At 25.9% G+C, this 20,823-nt stretch overlaps 1 protein-coding gene across 1 annotated transcript in view; it reads left to right on the forward strand.

Annotated features, from left to right (window-relative positions):
• Window positions 1-20,823, forward strand: part of LOC135926071 (collagen alpha-1(IV) chain-like) — a 74,130-nt gene that overhangs the window by 43,665 nt on the left and 9,642 nt on the right. Inside the window, exon 9 of the mRNA XM_065461737.1 lies at window positions 10,640-11,020. Within this exon, the coding sequence (XP_065317809.1) occupies window positions 10,640-11,020 (381 nt within the window). The remainder of the gene's footprint in view (window positions 1-10,639; window positions 11,021-20,823) is intronic.

The raw sequence follows: 20,823 nt of genomic DNA on the forward strand, positions 1-20,823 counted from the left end.
GAGTATATTCAACTATTATAGAATGCTGACTGTACTAGTGGTTATGAATGGTTGGAAGCATTACCAAGTCGTAACCTAGGTAACCACTTATTAGATGAACGATTTAGAGTTGCCATAGGCCATCGAATTGGATGTAACACAGTTCAATCACATACATGCATCAAATGTAAAATATTAGTTGACTCCAAATGGAGACATGGTCTAAATTTTATATATAGTCAAGGCAGACATGCAAGGCATGCAGCAATTAATTTAGCTATTAACCGTTCTCTTACCAGGGTCCGAATACCAAACATCCTGAAGCCTACTAATTTATCATTAGATTATGGCCTAAGACCAGATGGCTTAACTTCCATGCCTTGGTTTTTAGGAAATCCTTAATTTGGGACTTCACATGTGTATCTTCTTTTCTAAAAAATTTAAATTCTAATTCGGTTGATATAGCAGAGAAAAAAAAAATTAAATATTCAAAATTAACAAATTATATTTTTATACCAATCGTTATCTCTTCCCTTGGACATATGTCAAGTAGACCTTTAAAATTTTTAAAAAATTTAGGCGACAAGATAAGAGCCCTTACATCAGAACCTAAAGAATATCATTTTTTAAAACAAAATCTACAAATTACTATTTTAAAATATAATTATTCATGTTTTTGGGGAACTTGTAGCCTTACCTCCGTTTTTAAAGAATAAGGTTTTGTTTTATGTTTGATATGTTAATTTTCATATAATTTTATTTTATAGATTATAATAAAGAAGTTTAAATCACAAAAAAAAATATTTAAAATGATTATTTATTTGTTTATTATTTTTTTACGTACTTTCACTTTTCATTTATTTTACCTTTTTTAGTAAAATGCTAAAATATTTTTTAAAAAATTATAATTTTTTAAAATTTTTTAGAATTTTAATTTTTCATGAAATTAAAAACACCAGGCATTCAGGTAATCTCGACGGAGGTGGAGGGAGGGATAATTTTTTGTAATATTGAAACTATTTTTTTTGGAACATTAAAAATTTATTATAATTAAGATTATTTATTAAGTGGTGAGGTTTGAGCTCGGCATTCGGTCAAATCATAATATTTTCAAAATATTTTTTAGGATAATGTTTTACACGTATTTATAGATGATAAACCCAAAATGATCATTTTCCAAATAATATTACTAGCAAATTTCGTCGATCAAATATTTAGTATCTGGTCGGTTTTGAGCTCGGCATTCGTTCAAATCATATTTCAAAATATTTTTTATAATGTTTTACACGTATTTCTAGATGTATAAACCAAAAATGAACATTTTTCAAATAATATTACTAACAAATTTCGTCGATCAAATATTTAGTATCTGGTCGGTTTTGAGCTCGGCGTTCGGTCAAATCATAATATTTTCAAAATATTTTTTAAGATAATGATTAACAAATTAATGTACACGTAAAAACTAAAAATAAAATATTTTCCAATAACGCCAGCAATGCAGTATTTCGGGTTTCAAATCGGTTATCGGTCAAATCACTATATTTTTAAAATATTTTTTTTGGGATAATGTTTTACACGTATTTATAGATAAATAAAACAAAATTGAACATTTTTCAATTAATATTATTACCAAGGTCGATCGAATAGTAAGTTGACGGTTTTGAGCTCAGCATTCGGTCAAATCATAATATTTTCAAAATATTTTTTAGCACAATGCTTAACACGTATATATACACGTATAAACTAAAATTAAAGAATTTTCCATGGATAACGCCAGCAATGCAGTATTTAGTCATTGAGTCGGTTTCAAATCGGTTATCGGTCAAATCACGATATTTTTAAAATATATTTTGGGATAATGGTTTACACGTATTTATAGATAAATAAAACAAAAATGAACATTTTTTAATTAATATTACTAGCAAATTTGGTCGATTGAATATTTACTATCTGGTCGGTTTTGTGCTCGGCATTCGGTCAAATCATAATATTTTCAAAATAATTTTTAGGATAATGCTTAACACCTAAATATACACGTATAAACCAAAAATGAAGAGATTTTGATAAATAACGCCAGCACAGCAATATGTGCCTTACAAATTTTCTATTATTTTTCGATTCTAAACCTACTCATTAATTAAATGTCAAAGAAACCTATACTTTTTAAAAAAAATTTTAGGTTTTTCACATGTATTTACACAATATAAAAAAAAGCGTTAACCAATAATCATTCTGGTATCCTAAGATGATATATTCATATTTATGCATTTAACGCCTTCTTATGCATATATATTTGTTAAATTTTGCAATTGAGAAATAAAATTTAAGTTGTAATAAGCTAGTAAATATATTTTTTTCCCAATAATATTAAGTAAAAATAGAATTTTCAATTATTTGATATTTAATCTCAATTTATTTAATAAAAAATTGATTTATATTAAAAAATATGTTTCTGAAGATTATTTAAAAAAAATATTATAATTGCTTTTAAGCAATGAAGTGTTTAGCAGCGATCCAAACCGAACCTAAACCAAACCGTTAAACCGGTATTTTTTATCGACCTGAACCGAACTTAAACCGCTAAAAAAATTTTTGCTGAACCTGAACCGAACCGCTAAAATGCCTCTGAATTGGTTCGAGCCTCGTGATTTTATTCTTATAAAATAATATGTAAGTTATTGTCACAGTTGGGAAAATTTGAATTGGGAGATTAGAACCTAAATATATAAAATAGAAATAAAATATATACTAAAATTATAGTTTTGAATCCTTTATTAAATACTAATACTAAAAATTAATTAAAAATTATATAATTAATATAAAGTGAAAACATAACCAAAAAAAATAAAAGTATGAAATACTAAAAATTATATGCGAAAAATTAAGTTAAAGTAAAAAAAAATTAAAAAAGTGCAAGTGCTTTAAATTATAAAAATTGTGTCTTTTATATAAAATTAACATCATCCGATTATAACATAAACTTTCGTCTCATTATAATGAACTTTACATCATTATTCAAAAATTTATATCAAACAAAACCAAATAACTTTAAAACCATCATGATATAATACTCGTCTTATTAACAATATACATATTTAAATTCAAAAAAAATTATTTTTCGTAAATATTCTAATTTATAAGCAAACGAAATAATGCAATCACAACAGTTATTATTAGCATATTAAAAAAATTTCAATTATATTCGAATTATTTTAAAGATTATCATCAATCACATTTGATTGATAAGTGTCTGTCCTAATTTTTATAAACTTTAGTATATTGTCATTTTACAACATTTTTTAAATAGCTTATAAATTAAAATGCTTAAAGAAAAATAAATCTAAAATATTATTATAAATGACATCAAATCTGATATCATATTGGCAGTGCCGGCTAACCAAGTTAGTGTGGAAAGATGTTTTTCAACAATTAATTTATACTATCTCCTTATAGATGTAATTTGAGTGAGACGAATTTTGAAAATATATTAATTGTGCGGCTTAATAAAAAAAAATTTCAGTAAAAAAAAGTAAAATATTGTTCATATTAAAAATAAAAATTGATATTTATATTTATAAATTAAATTAACAAGTTTACTCTTGTATTTTTAATTTTCCTTTAACTTATTTTATTTTCTTTTAAAACAATATTTTTAATTTTCCTTTAACTTATATTTTATTTTTTTTAAACAATATTTTTAATTTTCCTTTAAATTATATTTTATTTCTTTTATAACAATATTTTTAATTTTCCTTTAGATTATATTTTATTTCTTTTAAAACAATATTTTTAATTTTTCTTTTTCTTTAAAAAAAATATAAAACGCAATAATAATTTTTATTTCTTTTTCTCTCTATATATACTATTTAATGCATAATAATAAACAGAAAAATAATAATTTTTTTCTAATTTACGTGATACGTAAAATATAGCGCATATGCCCTATAAAACGTTGAGTAAACAACAGAGCTACGCTAGGTATTCCTCACTTTCATCTAATTGGAAAAACGAAATTAATTTGGGTACGAAAGTAAAAAATGTGAGGAGCCCTCTACACGTTTGTGGGCAAGCCGCACGTACTTGTACGCACTTAGGCGTCCATAGGCTCCAAAAGAAAGAGCGGGGCAGAGATAAAGAGCCTATGCCCAAGAACTGCTGCGTAAGTTAATTACTTTAAGGGTGGGTTGTGGATGCCCTCTAAAACTTTGAGTAAACAACAGAACTACGCTAGGTATTCCTCACTTTCAAAAAATAGCAATTTTTGGGTAGGTCTAAAAGTCGAAAGGCTGCATGATACGAAAGGCTAAAAAATAATATTGAAAATGATTAATGTGTAATTTGATTGATTTATTGCTTTTTTTACGAGAAAAATATTATAATAACATTACATTATAATATATTAAAAAAATGGAAATTTTAAGATCTTTTCAATTTTTTTATTAATTCTTTGAAATAAATTGCGGTTTTAATTTTATTAATTTTTAATTTATATTTTTAATTAAATTATATTTATTTATTTAAAAAAATGGAATATAATATATTAAAAAAATGGAAATTTTAAGATCTTTTCAATTTTTTTATTAATTCTTTGAAATAAATTGCGGTTTTATTTAATTTTAATTAAATTATATTTGGTTATTTTAAAAAAATAGATTTTAATATTTCAATTTTTTTATTAATTCTTTGAAATAAATTGCGATTATAATTTTATTTAATTTCATTAATTTTTAATTTATATTTTTAATTAAATTATATTTGGTTATTTTAAAATAATGGAATTTTTAAAATTATATGTATATTCTATTTAAGTTTTTTTTCAAAACTAAATTGATAGTAAGTATAACGATATTGTGAGTACTGGATTAGGGAAAAGGCTAACATCTTATATGCAATTTTGAATATTTTTATATCATTCTACTCAGAATTAAATTTCCTATCCAATTATGCTTAGATGTATTTTTTTACGTTTCCGGTTCAAAAAATAACATTTTTGTCGCGAAAACGTTCGAAGGGAAAAGGCTAACATCTTTAGTTTAATTTTATAAATTTTTATATCATTGAACTCAGAATTAAATTTCCTATCTAAATATGCTTTGATGTGATTTTTTAAGTTATAGGTTCAAAAAATATATTTTAAAAATTTTTTTGTGGTAAAAACGTTGGAAGGGAAAAGGCTAACATCTTATATGCAATTTTGAATATTTTTATATCATTCTACTCAGAATTAAATTTCCTATCCAATTATGTTTAGATGTATTTTTTTACGTTTTCGGTTCAAAAAATAACATTTTTGTCGCGAAAACGTTCAAAGGGAAAAGGCTAACATCTTAAGTTTAATTTTATAAATTTTTATATCATTGAACTCAGAATTAAATTTCCTATCTAAATATGCTTTGATGTAATTTTTTACGTTATCGGTTCAAAAAATAAATTAAAAAAATTTTTTTGTGGTAAAAACATTGGAAGCGAAAAGGCTAACATCTTATATGCAATTTTGAATATTTTTATATCATTCTACTCAGAATTAAATTTCCTATCTAAATATGCTTTGATGTTATTTTTTACGTTATCGGTTCAAAAAATAAATTTTAATAATTTTTTTGTGGTAAAAACGTTGGAAGGGAAAAGGCTAACATCTTATATGCAATTTTGAATATTTTTATATCATTCTACTCAGAATTAAATTTCCTATCCAATTATGCTTAGATGTATTTTTTTACGTTTCCGGTTCAAAAAATAACATTTTTGTCGCGAAAACGGTCGAAGGGAAAAGGCTAACATCTTAAGTTTAATTTTATAAATTTTTATATCATTGAACTCAGAATTAAATTTCCTATCTAAATATGCTTTGATGTAATTTTTTACGTTATCGGTTCAAAAAATAAATTTTAATAATTTTTTTGTGGTAAAAATGTTGGAAGGGAAAAGGCTAACATCTTATATGCAATTTTGAATATTTTTATATCATTCTACTCAGAATTAAATTTCCTATCCAATTATGCTTAGATGTATTTTTTTACGTTTCCGGTTCAAAAAATAACATTTTTGTCGCGAAAACGTTCGAAGGGAAAAGGCTAACATCTTTGGTTTAATTTTATAAATTTTTATATCATTGAACTCAGAATTAAATTTCCTATCTAAATATGCTTTGATGTGATTTTTTAAGTTATCGGTTCAAAAAATAAATTTTAAAAATTTTTTTGTGGTAAAAACGTTGGAAGGGAAAAGGCTACATAACATCTTATATGCAATTTTGAATATTTTATATCATTCTACTCAGAATTAAATTTCCTATCCAATTATGCTTAGATGTATTTTTTTACGTTTCCGGTTCAAAAAATAATATTTTTGTCGCGAAAATGTTCGAAGGGAAAAGGCTAACATCTTAAATTTAATTTTTAAAATTTATTTTTTGAACCAATAACGTAAAAAATTACATCAAAGCATATTTAGATAGGAAATTTAATTCTGGGTTCAATGATATAAAAATTTATAAAATTAAACTTAAGATGTTAGCCTTTTCCCTTCGAACGTTTTCGCGACTAAATTGTTATTTTTTGAACAATACATCTAAGCATAATTTGATAGGAAATTTAATTCTGAGTAGAATGATATAAAAATATTTAAAATTGCATATAAGATGTTAGCCTTTTCCCTTCCAACGTTTTTACCACAAAAAAATTTTTTAAATTTATATTTTGAACCGATAACGTAAAAAGTTACATCAAAGCATATTTAGATAGGAAATTTAATTCTGAGTTCAATGATATAAAAATTTATAAAATTAAACTAAAGATGTTAGCCTTTTCTATTCGAACGTTTTCGCGACAAAAATGTTATTTTTTGAACCGGAAACGTAAAAAAATACATCTAAGCATAATTGGATAGGAAATTTAATTCTGAGTAGAATGATATAAAAATATTCAAAATTGCATATAAGATGTTAGCCTTTTCCTTCCAACGTTTTTACCACAAAAAATTTTTTTATTTATTTTTTGAACGGATAACGTAAAAAATGCATCAAAGCATATTTAGATAGGAAATTTAATTCTGAGTTCAATGATATAAAAATTTATAAAATTAAACTAAAGATGTTAGCCTTTTCCCTTCGAACGTTTTCGCGACAAAAATGTTATTTTTGAACCGGAAACGTAAAAAATACATTTAAGCATAATTGGATAGGAAATTTAATTCTGAGTAGAATGATATAAAAATATTCAAAATTGCATATAAGATGTTAGCCTTTTCCCTTCCAACGTTTTTACCACAAAAAAATTTTTTTAATTTATTTTTTGAACCTATAACTTAAAAATCACATCAAAGCATATTTAGATAGGAAATTTAATTCTGAGTTCAATGATATAAAAATTTATAAAATTAAACTAAAGATGTTAGCCTTTTCCCTTCAAACGTTTTCGCGACAAAAATGTTATTTTTTGAACCGGAAACGTAAAAAAATACATCTAAGCATAATTGGATAGGAAATTTAATTCTGAGTAGAATGATATAAAAATATTCAAAATTGCATATAAGATGTTAGCCTTTTCCCTTCCAACGTTTTTACCACAAAAAAATTTTTAAAATTTATTTTTTGAACCTATAACGTAAAAAATTACATCAAAGCATATTTAGATAGGAAATTTAATTCTGAGTTCAATGATATAAAAATTTATAAAATTAAACTTAAGATGTTAGCCTTTTCCCTTCGACCGTTTTCGCGACAAAAATGTTATTTTTTGAACCGGAAACGTAAAAAAATACATCTAAGCATAATTGGATAGGAAATTTAATTCTGAGTAGAATGATATAAAAATATTCAAAATTGCATATAAGATGTTAGCCTTTTCCCTTCCAACGTTTTTACCACAAAAAAATTATTAAAATTTATTTTTTGAACCGATAACGTAAAAAATAACATCAAAGCATATTTAGATAGGAAATTTAATTCTGAGTTCAATGATATAAAAATATTCAAAATTGCATATAAGATGTTAGCCTTTTGCCTTCCAATGTTTTTACCACAAAAAAATTTTTTTAATTTATTTTTTGAACCGATAACGTAAAAAATTACATCAAAGCATATTTAGATAGGAAATTTAATTCTGAGTTCAATGATATAAAAATTTATAAAATTAAACTTAAGATGTTAGCCTTTTCCCTTTGAACGTTTTCGCGACAAAAATGTTATTTTTTGAACCGAAAACGTAAAAAAATACATCTAAACATAATTGGATAGGAAATTTAATTCTGAGTAGAATGATATAAAAATATTCAAAATTGCATATAAGATGTTAGCCTTTTCCCTTCCAACGTTTTTACCACAAAAAAATTTTTAAAATATATATTTTGAACCTATAACTTAAAAAATCACATCAAAGCATATTTAGATAGGAAATTTAATTCTGAGTTCAATGATATAAAAATTTATAAAATTAAACAAAAGATGTTAGCCTTTTCCCTTCGAACGTTTTCGCGACAAAAATGTTATTTTTTGAACCGGAAACGTAAAAAAATACATCTAAGCATAATTGGATAGGAAATTTAATTCTGAGTAGAATGATATAAAAATATTCAAAATTGCATATAAGATGTTAGCCTTTTCCCTAATCCAGTACTCACAATATCGTTATACTTACTATCAATTTAGTTTTGAAAAAAAACTTAAATAGAATATACATATAATTTTAAAAATTCCATTATTTTAAAATAACCAAATATAATTTAATTAAAAATAGAAATTAAAAATTAATGAAATTAAATAAAATTATAATCGCAATTTATTTCAAAGAATTAATAAAATAATTGAAATATTATAATCCATTTTTTTAAAATAACCAAATATAATTTAATTAAAAATAAAAATTAAATAAAAATAAAAATAAAACCGCAATTATTTCAAAGAATTAATAAAAAAATTGAAAAGATCTTAAAATTTCCATTTTTTTAATATATTATATTCCATTTTTTTAAATAAATAAATATAATTTAATTAAAAATATAAATTAAAAATTAATAAAATTAAAACCGCAATTTATTTCAAAGAATTAATAAAAAAATTGAAAAGATCTTAAAATTTCCATTTTTTTAATATATTATAATGTAATGTTATTATAATATTTTTCTCGTAAAAAAAGCAATAAATCAATCAAATTACACATTAATCATTTTCTTTGTTATTTTTATTTTCAATATTATTTTTTAGCCTTTCGTATCATGCAGCCTTTCGACTTTTAGACCTTGCGCAATTTTTTATATAATATATCACAAGAATGAATGCGCAAAAAAAATCAAAAAATATTAATCACAAATAAAAATTAAAAGAATGAATGCGCAAAAAAAATCAAAAAAAAATATTAATCATAAAATAAAATGCTTATTATACAATATGACTCCACGCTAACATGATACATACACATAACATAAATTTTATTTTATCATGTGCAATTAATAAAAATGAAGGTTTTATACATGTGTTTTTTAAATTAATGATAGAATAAAAAAATATTTACCCTTGAATACAAAAATGTTCAAACCAGTTTTTAGAGGTTCGAACCGAACCGATAATTTAATTTTTTACGAACCTTACCTAAACCTTCAACCGTAATTTTTATCCGAACCTGAACCCGTTTCGGTTTGGTTCCCTAGTATTTAGTGATACCCTATTCTTTCTTTTCTTTTTATATATAATATAAATAAAACAATAAAATATTTTTATTAACTACAAATAAAAATATAAAATAAAAAACTAATCCCTTATTTTTTTAGGTTATATTTATTTTTTCCTATTTTCTTCTTCCATTATTTGTATTATAAAACTTTTGGATATTTCATGTCGTGAATAACCGCGAAATCTAAATTAAAATATTTTTCAATAGTTAGTCGACTAAATTTAGTCTGACCCGTTAAAATCTAGACTTAGAATAATAAATATGATTACAATCAAAATATAATTAAATTAACTTTTATTTGACGCCCGTATCAATATTTTGCTTTGTTAAATATTCCTGCCCCCTCAAGACCTAGAACAGCCTACTTAAAATAATAATTATGATTACAGTCAAGATATAATTAAAACACCTTTTATTTGATACTCATATTATTATTTTGTATTAATGAAAACATTCTTTACCCCCCCCCCTCCCCCAGCCTTAGATTAGCCGAGAGGAAACGCCTTTTGATTAGCTCTCGATTGATATATATTGAACTTATATACTTTCCTGAGTTCAACAAAAAGCAACTATCAATTGGTTCTTACTCCGGGTTTTAACCCTGGGTCTGTGCTCGGGGTTTGTTCTCAGAGCTGGTTTAGTCCATATTTAGACCCAAACCCCGGGTCTGGGCTTTACACAACCAATTAACAACACTAATACAAACATTATTGGTATATATGAATGAAATTTTTTAAATAATCAAAAATTTAACATTATTTCTGATAATGAAACATTTGATTTGATTTTTAAAATCGGAGCATTATAGATATATGATAATATAAAAATAAGATAAATTTTTTGCCATTTTATGTATAATATTTCCTTGCCATTTATTCAGGAAACCTTTTTTTCATATGATTTTTTTTTAAATTCCAAAATTAACTATATTGAGAAGTTATTGTAAAATCTTAATAAATTATTCTGTATACTATGTTATTTTAAAAAAATAGGGATCGAGAGGTGACCCGGGAAAGAGTCTAGACGGTTTAGATGGAGAACCAGGTTTAAATGGCAAGCCAGGCAGTGACGGAATTCCGGGAAAAGATGGATTGAACGGCTTGCCTGGCCTAACAGGTGAAGTCGGTATCCCAGGGCCAGATGGAATACCCGGCCAACCGGGTAAACCAGGGTCAAACGGAAAACTAGGAGTTGACGGGAACCCGGGGCAAGATAGTCTCAACAACACTGATGAAATAGGGCCAAAGGGTTTAATAGGAAGCCCAGGGAAAAATGGTCAAACGGGAATCGACGGCAAACCGGGTAAACCTGGAAGACCAGGAAAAGATGGTCAACCGGGGTATGATGGACAAGATGGAACTGATGGGACTACGGTATATTTGTTTAATAAATTATAATACAATTTTTACACTTATTAATATTAGAAAATTTATTATTTAATAGTATGAAACTTGAATCAGGCGAGTAACAAGGGAAATTATCCCTCTCCCATTGTAATATGTCTCTTTTCGTAAATTTTACTTTGGGAAAAAAATTCCCCTACACATCCCCAACCCCCCTTTCCCTCAATATTGTATATAAAATATGACTTTAAAGAAGAATTTGTAAGAAAAATTCGTAAATGTTAATCACTTTTTAAATTAACAGTTCAAAATTTTTAGAAAAAAGTGAAAGCTAATTATTTTTATAAAAATCTAATATAACCAAATTCCGACAAGTTGACCTATAGATCTCCAATAAAATTTATGGAGAAAAAATCTTTATAATGATAACCCTCCCCACAAAATCCTGGATAGGCCTATGGGTATAATAAATGAACTATGGAAACTTATTGATTTTTAAACGTTTATATAAAAACTAGCAGATAACCAGTCAAAGAATGACGGGTAAATCATAAATTTTGCATTTATTTTTCGACTAATGAACAGAAATATGTCTTATATAAAAAATCGTTAAAGCAAAACTCTGACTTAATAAGAATAATTTTTTAAAATCATTAATTATAAATACAGATATTTAAATGAATATGTAGTTGAAAAGATTTTATTGTAAATGAATAACCTTTTTTATAATCTTTAAAATAAGATTTAGATATGGTCCTAATAATTTATGCCTAGTTGAAACTAATAAATATATTATTCACTTTATCAAAATAAGGAAAATTTTTGAATAACCTCTCATTAAAATATAGGTATATTTTTGATTCATACCTCATAAAAATAAAGTATATTTCTGATTAACCCGGCATCAAATAAAGTGAAAATTATTGATTTAATTTACAAAACAAACAAAATTATTTTAGATAACAAAATTTGCCAGGCCGTAAAATCTTTCAAATTTTAAAACAAATCTTAGGTTTAAATAAAAATTTTTGCCCGGGAAAAGGATAATTATTTAAAAAAGTGCTGGGCTAAAGCATGTTGAAAAAATGATTCGGGCCAGGCCTAATCTGTAGATTTCAGATTTAAATCATAGTATCGCGTGCATTCATGTGCTGATTATATTTTCGTTTTTGCTTTGTGATATATCAAGGGCAAAGAGGATTTTATGAGTTAAATAAGGAATTCTGGCAGACTCTATGGAAAAAATACTTGGATAATCAATCTGTATATATTCATAAATATAGTAAACTATAGTTCCATTATTTTTCTCATATAAAATATAATTAACATTATCTATAATGTAATATAAGATGAAGAATTTATGTTTATATTTTTGATTATACATGTTTCTATATTTTAACATTAGCACGGTTCGGCTCAAAGCCGCACTTCAAGAATTTTGAAAAGATATTTGGCCCGGCTCGTATAATTCATTAAATTTTTTACAAGTTTCATACCCGACCTGGCATATATTAATTTTTAAAATCACAAATTTGCATTATTCAAGGTTTAAAATAAAATACAAAAATTCGGATTGGTCCGTTTGACCTAAATGACCCGGCACAAAGTTGCCAAGGCTCAAGTTTTTAAGCTTAACCCGCTGGCCTGACTGCGCCATACGGACTACTGCCTATTTTATCCATCTATAATATATGATGAAATATGCTTATAAATAATATTTTTATATATTTATCCATTACCTAGATTTATTAAAATATATAAGCATTAACTTTAGTTAGTAATGGGCTAAATAGAAAAGAATAATACTTGAACTCAAATGTTACTCTTCGTAGCTGTATTTATTTTTAAATAATTTTTTCCCATAGTTTTTTTTCCAAAAGCTTTTCCCCTCATTATAAGTAATCATTATTGCTTAAGGACTTGACTTAAATTATACATTTTTGGGAATGAAGTGTCGGATATCGGGGGAATATTGATAGAGGAAAAATTAACAAATGATCCATTCAACAAATAAATTATTTATAAGCACTACTAGATAGCACCCCATGAGGACTCGGAAAAATTTCAGCGTAATAGGCCGCAGTATCTCCTTATGATAAAACAACTTTATGTTAAAACTCAGCTTACAAAGAATATCCAATTTAGTAATAAAATGTAACTAATATATCATGGGCCATGATTTAAGCGGATTAAAAATCATTGAAAAATTAAGCCAAAGTCGTCACGCAATTTTACAATTTTTAGACGAGGGTAATATAAAAATTTTTTTTACTTATCTCGAGTTCATTTTATAAAACATATTTAACAAATTTCCTATGGTAAAAGAGCCCGTGCCTACCATTGCTTGATACTTGAAACCATATTCGCACTGATTAAAAACATAAGTTGGTTAAAGTGTAGCAAAGATTCAAAAATCTACTCTGCAAATGCCTATATACTGAAATGCTAAAAATATTAATTACCCTCTGTTTCCACGCCAATAAAATATATCCAACATACCAGTTTATAACATATTCCACCATTTTGTATTATAATTGTAACATTATTTACATGATGCAGTTATGTGTCGTATGTTTTAGAATGGCAATAATATTAATAAAAGAATCATATAATCTTTTTTAAAATATATACTCTTCAGAGGGAGTACCTAAAATTTTCACAACTCATATATTTTTATTTAAAATAAAATTTTTAATTGTATAATTATATTAATTTTTGTATTTACTATATTCACTATACCCCATCTAATTATTCCCATCATTTTCTTTCCAGCTTAGTTGAGGTTAATTATCATTGTCAAAATCTAATATGCGCTACGCTTTACCGCTATATTAAACCCGTAAAGGTCTTTACTTAAAAATTATGAAAATAAAATCAAGTCTTTGTCTCAGAAAAGTTTTAACTTAAAATTCGGTTATAGTTCCTGAATGCAAGTAGTAATGTCAATGAAGGGAGGAGCACAGGCAGCGCTGTGCCGAGATTATGGTGTCCAGGGCAAAAAATAATTTAGTGGCCCCTTAAAAAAACACAACTTACCTATGCTTATTTAATACTTTTTCGCAATGAGAACTAAAAACATATAGACTTAATTAAATTTTAATCATAAATGAGTAATGCACATTAAAAAATTATAATCATTAACTAGAATATTGCATTTTATTTATCCTCCTCGCCTTTTTATTTAACGATGAGATGATCTGCGTTCTGCAGATGACGGTAATTAGAATGGTTATAAAAATCCTTAATACAATAGATATATTTGGTAATTTCATTTAACCTATTAGTGTTAATATAATTCCAATGGAGTTTTTATAGGCGCTTGATTAATATATTCACTAAAATTTTAATTCAATTAAAGGTCTTGCGGATTAATATCGCTTTCTAACGTATCCTGATCCGTTAATAAAATAATAGATGACAAAATTTTTCCTATAGCTCTCTTTCAGGCGCATCTATTAATTCTGGTATATTGAATAAGAATCAAAAAATCTTTAAAGAGTTTTAATAGCTGAAAACGTCTCCAACGAATTTCTCGCTTGATCTAGTAATAAAAAATTCAATCTAATAATTTTTTTTTGAAGATCGTGTATAGGCGTGTCATCTCCTTCGTAAGAAATTGTTTTTTTTGCTTTTCATCATTCAGGGGAATTCTGAAAGCCGCTTTCCTTAAAGTGATCTAAAAATCTTGAGTACTCTCTAAAGTATAATGGCTCTTTCTAATTCAATATTGTCACTTTGCATGACTGTGTTTATAGAAATAACCTGGGTTTATATACCAAACCAGATGACAAAGTTACCAAAAATGAGAACTGTTTTAATACTTTAGCCAATAAAATGGCTTATGTGCAGTATTTGGGGTCATTAGTATTTTCGGTATGTCTATTAATGCATGGTAAATATCCCCAATCTGGAATCTAATGGCTTTTATACTCTTAACCTTGCACTCTTATCGCGTTTCCGATAATGGTTTTAAGGTAAAATTATTTATATGCTTCAAAATTGACATCGCTGAATCAAAACAGAAAAGAGAACATATATTCGTTGGACAATGCCAAAAAATGATTTTGCGACTAATGATGGTGCCATGCATGTCACTAAGTAGCAGATTTAAGGTGTAGAAACCACAAGGCAAGACATAAAAAGCGTTCTCCGATTTATTTGTAATATTCGAGCTTGAACCCCTTTATAACATCCTTTCATATTTGTCCATTATGGTAACCTTTTCTATGACAATTTTTTATCTTTAACTCCAATTTTTTAGATAATGATAAAAGTGCTTTTATCAAGGCCTGGGCATACTGGTGATTTTTAAAAAACCAACAAATCGCTCATTTAGTTCAACGGAGTTGTTGTTAACTTCTACGTATTGTATAACTATAGTTAATTATTTCTGGTGGCTTGTCTGGTGTACAACTATATTTACGGAAAAATATATTGCGTTTTTAATAGCATCAACAATTTTTTCTATGATTTTATCTCTCTATCAAATTAATTTCATTTTGTATTCGATTTCCAAATTAATGATTATGAATTTCATTCATACATGGAATTTTTATTTAAAAAAAAGAGATTTAATGCCTTGTATGTAGCGTATATAAAAAATTCTTATTTTACTAAATTTTGCGACCCCTGAAATTTTCTAATTTCGACGGCCAAGGACGGCTACCCCACTCCCCATCCCTCCGCCTGCATGAAGCTGGGGCTCAAAACTCCTAAAAAAAATTGAAGAGCCTTCTGAGAATATTGAAAAATACCTAAAAAAAGGATCATTTTGACATTGTTTGCCAAAAAAAGAATAAAATGTCATTCAAAACTAGCAAAAAAACTTTAAAAAAAATATTTTGAGCTCCCTGAGATTCTAAAGGCTAGTGATGCCACTAAATTTAAGCAGGTCTGCACTGCGAAATCGGGGAAATTCCATAATTTTCTGCGATTTCCTCAATAATTGGATTCATAACTTCACAACGCTTTTTGGTCAAATAATTTGATGATCACCTAAAAGAAGCAAGGAACATATGGGGCCAGTCAACTCTGATTAATACGCCTCGCCCTTTCTTTCGCTATTCTATAAAGGGATTAGGATATGCCCTTCCACCAAAGCTCCATCGAAAACTTTATATCGTTTTCTATATTAGGAGCAATACCTATAAATTTCTTGATACAATTCCCCATAAAAACTAGTCCTTATTTTATCTAACAAGAAATATGCACAATATCCTTAAAAAGCGCCAGGCTGCAGAGGTATAAATTCTTTAAGGAGATAGGCAAGCGTATATATTCAAAACGAATAAGCTTCAAGAACTTTTGGAAAATGCTTGCCATTGGTATAATTTACTCTAATTATTTAAGCTTTATCTCTTATTTGGATGATGCTGAAGCTTCTTATGTTTTAACAAATTAATTTATTCTTAATAATATATATATTTATATTATTTTGTCTATATATATATGATAGTTTTATAAATGTATTATGTTTTACTTTTTATATATTTCTATTCTTATTGTAGCCAATGGGCATAGCCAAACAATGGGGGGGGGGGGGGGTTCGCTTCTTTGGAAATTTGACTATACTCATAAATATCATATTAAGCTAATAAAATTTTTCCCATTACACATCCCCCATCCCTAAAAAGATATATAAAAAAAACATTTTTATAACAAGAAAGTGAAAAACTAATGTTATTTTTAGAAAAATATTCCAAAGGTCTATAATAAGCCAACCTGAAGACCTCCAATAAAAATTATGTGCGGGAAGCCTTCAGGATAGTGTCCCTCCCAGAAAAATTCCTTATGATCTAGTAAATAGTTATGTATTAACAAAGCATTTAAAAATAACGATATATTTAATGTTGTTACCTCAAAAAAGAAACGCGATACCGTTACATTGGAAAAAAAGAACGCGTTACCCTTACTCGTTACCTTTTTAAAAAAGGAACGCGCGTTACTGACTTTTCAAAAAAGTAACGTATTACTCGTTACTTAAAAAAATTAAATATTATATACAAAAATTACAATATATAATATAGACAAAACTATAAAATACATAAAATGATGAGATCTTATTATAAAAATTTTTCATATAATCATAAGATAACATTTTTTTGTAATAATTTTTTATTTATTTTTAGCAATAATTGATTTTCAAAATTTTCATCAGACAAACAAGTGCGCTTAGTGCTCAACACAGCCTTCGCCGTGCTAAACACACGTTCAATTGGAGCAGAAGATGGGAGGGTGGTATTATATTTAATAAATAAAAATTTTAACTCGGGGAATTTATTAAAAATATTTAAAAAAGTAATTTTTCACAAGAATTTTCATTAATTTCCTCATCAAAAAAAAATTTATCTTTATCAGAAAATATTTTGGTATTTGTTTTGGATAAGGGAATCAGTCTGCTCTTTCTCTATCAAGACCTTTTCTCAAAATGGAAATAAGATCTTGCATTCTTTATTTATTCATCTCTGATTTTATCCAGGGCCAATCTAATTTAAATGGTGGGTGAATCATTGCTGATAGTATATATTCATCTTTGTAGATGTGTTTGAACCTATTGAAAATAAAATCAAAATATAAGCAATATTTGAAATGTATACCTCTTATCTATGCCTTCCAGGATTGAGTTAATAAGTGGCTTACAAAACTTGAAATGATTTAAAGCCATTTTTTTAAGTTTTAATATTATAATGGTTATTGTGGGAGTGATCCCAAATACATTTTTCCTTCGCTCTCTAAAATAGAAAGAGCCTTAGCAATTGGGTCCATAACCTATAAAACATATATATACATATAATATTTCTTAATTTACACTAACCATAAAAAAATCATCCATGAACGACTTGTCGCTATCTGAAAATCTCTGCAATTCAGATTTATCACAAGAGTCATCAAATTTTTGGCAATTTTTCTTAATAAGACTATCTATTAATTTCACGGAGTTATAAAAAGAGTTCCATCTTGTTATAACCGGTTTAATAAGATATCTTCCCATGTTTTCCTTAAAAATGGTTGCACAATTTAAAGATTGCCAATGTTTATTCCACAATAGCTACATTTAGAAAATGTAATTTTTGAAATGGCTTTAAAATGGACATCGTTATTTGCCTTTTCAATGTCAACACTTGCAATCAGATTTAAAGTGTGTGCTGAATAGGAATGATGCTTGGGTAGGTATACAATACTATCATTATGATTTTCAAATAGATCACATAATGGCAGATGAACTATTTCATCATCCGGTTCTTCTTCTTGTTCATATACTCTAATAAATTTTTAGTAAATATATTATAATTTTTTTTTACTTGAAAGCTTTTATATAATTTCTCGCATTATCTGTAATGCATTTGGTCACTTTATTTTGTATCTTATAAGTGGTAAAAATTTCAAAAATTATTTTTGCTAGGTAATTAAATGTGTGTTTTTGATTTAGCCTTTTACAAGCTAGGGAAGCTGAAACCCTCTCAAGTGTGTCTGGGTGTAGCCAGTGTACAGTCATCCCTAAATAAGAACATTTTAAAAGGCAATATTATCAATCTACAAGAATTTTATATGCCGATGATAAGCTGACCAAGAATCCACAGTTGTACAAACAATTTCTGGAATACGCAATAAATCCACTAATTTTTTTGTCATGGTTTCACCAGATTTGTTAATTTTTGATACAAGGGTAGGCCTTGATATCACATTTTTGGATGGCTGCAATTTTTTGATAACATTAATAAATGCAGGGCTTTCTACAATTGAAAATGGTTGTAATTCTTCAATTACAAAATTAAAAACTAATTCATCAACAGTTGATTGAGTTATATTGATCTTTGATGTAGATGGATTCTGCATATCAATGATTGTGAGTTGATTGGTTTCAATTTTTTTTCTTTTATTACTATTTAAGTTTTCATTTATTTCTTTCAAACATGAGGAATGTAAAGCCTATATTTTAAACAAAATATAATTATTTATTACTGAATATTTTATTAAAAATAACTAAGCTTTTTTAATAATTGAAGATTAAAAATTTAACTGCGTTTTGAATCCCTCACTAAAAAATTAAAAATTGATATTCTGATGGCCAAAGGTTTTTCAATTTCTTACTTTTTTCATAATTATCATTTAAAAAGGAATCAGGAAAAATATCTCTGTTCTCTAAAACAATATTGCTTCAGTTTCATTATATATTTAAAAATACATAAAATAAAGTTTTTTAAATTCATATTAACTATTTGAAGTTATACCAATAGCAATACTAAAACAAGAAATAGAAGATATTGTTTAAACCCAATAATATATTGAACCAATACCAATATTTTATTAATCTTGAGTTTTTAATGTAGGTTCCCAGCACTATATACTATAGTATAATTGCTTATATTTTAATTTCATAATTAAGCTTTTCAAATATTATGAGAGAAAATTTCTTTAATTAACATATGTTTAAAATAATATATTAAAATCACTATCTTATTCTTTAAATTTATTAACAATTTGATATTAAACAAATAGCGAGACTAAAACAAGAAATAGAAGATATTGTTTAAACCTAATACATTAGATATTTTGTTAATCTTAAGTTTTTAATGTTGGTTCCCAGCCCTATATACTATAGTATAATTCAATTGTTTTATATCTAAATTTCATGATTAAGCTTTTCAAAATATTATGAAAGTATACTTATTTTAATGGTTATTTTATAATAAACATATGTTTAAAATAACAGTATATTGTATTAATATCATTATTAAAATCTAAAAATAATAATATATTATTTCATCTTTTTACCTTCATATGTTTTTTTAAATTGGAACTGCTAGACATCGAGGTTGATATATTTGTGTTAGGACATAATCTACATTTACAAAGTGTCGATTTTGTAATTTTCTTTATTGGAATAAAATATGTCTCAAATTGAGGCCATGGAAGGGTTAAATTTTCTTCATCAGAAGAATCAACTATTATAGAGTTTGGCATATATTCTTAAAATAAATTATAATATAGAATAATAATATTAATATATACTTTGAATTTTGATTGAATATTAGTTAGATTAAAATTTGATTGAAAATAATGATCGAAAATTTAAATAAGAATGAAAGGAATGGTGGTTGATATGAATTAAAAACTCGGTTTATTATTTATATTAAAAATAAATAAAAGTAATTATATAGCACAATAAAATATTTTTTTAAGAAAAAATTTAAAAACGAGTAACGTTTTACGTTACCGTTACCCAAAAAAAAGAAACACGTTACCGTTACTTCTAGAAAAAGTTAACGTATGACGTTACTTTACAGCACTATTAGAAAGTATATAGCCAAATTCAATAAGACGCACTTAAATTAGATAAAGGTTCCTAGTTTCTCTGAGGGACAGGTAACGTTCCTTTTTACACAAGACGGAATTTATCATACAACATTAGGATTATTTTCGAAAGTTTTGAATATATAATTCGAAAAGGAACAAGAACGGAATATTTTTATCTTAAAAGATCTGGAGGGTACCAAAAAGCAACAGAATATTTTTAATTTTAAAAGAATTGAAATGGAGTAAAACAAAAAATGCTTGTTTCCAAGACCATGCTTTTTATCTTATAAAATAATTTTTTATAAGTATATTAAATTCATTTTGCTCGAAAAAAAATAAGAATTTTTGTTGTTTAAAATAGGCAAGATTTTATTATTTTTAAAAATTTCCATTATATTATTTCATTCATAAAATAATTCTTTATTTATTTTTCTTAGTGGATTTATAATGTTATATAAATGTTATCAAATTCTTAATTTATTTAAATAATATAATAACGAACTAGCCACACCTAAGTCTGAAATTAGCAAAAATCA

The sequence above is a fragment of the Gordionus sp. m RMFG-2023 genome, chromosome 3, assembly GCF_954871325.1.
Source record: "Gordionus sp. m RMFG-2023 chromosome 3, tfGorSpeb1-WG-v2, whole genome shotgun sequence".
Classification (NCBI taxonomy): domain Eukaryota; kingdom Metazoa; phylum Nematomorpha; class Gordioida; order Chordodea; family Parachordodidae; genus Gordionus; species Gordionus sp. m RMFG-2023.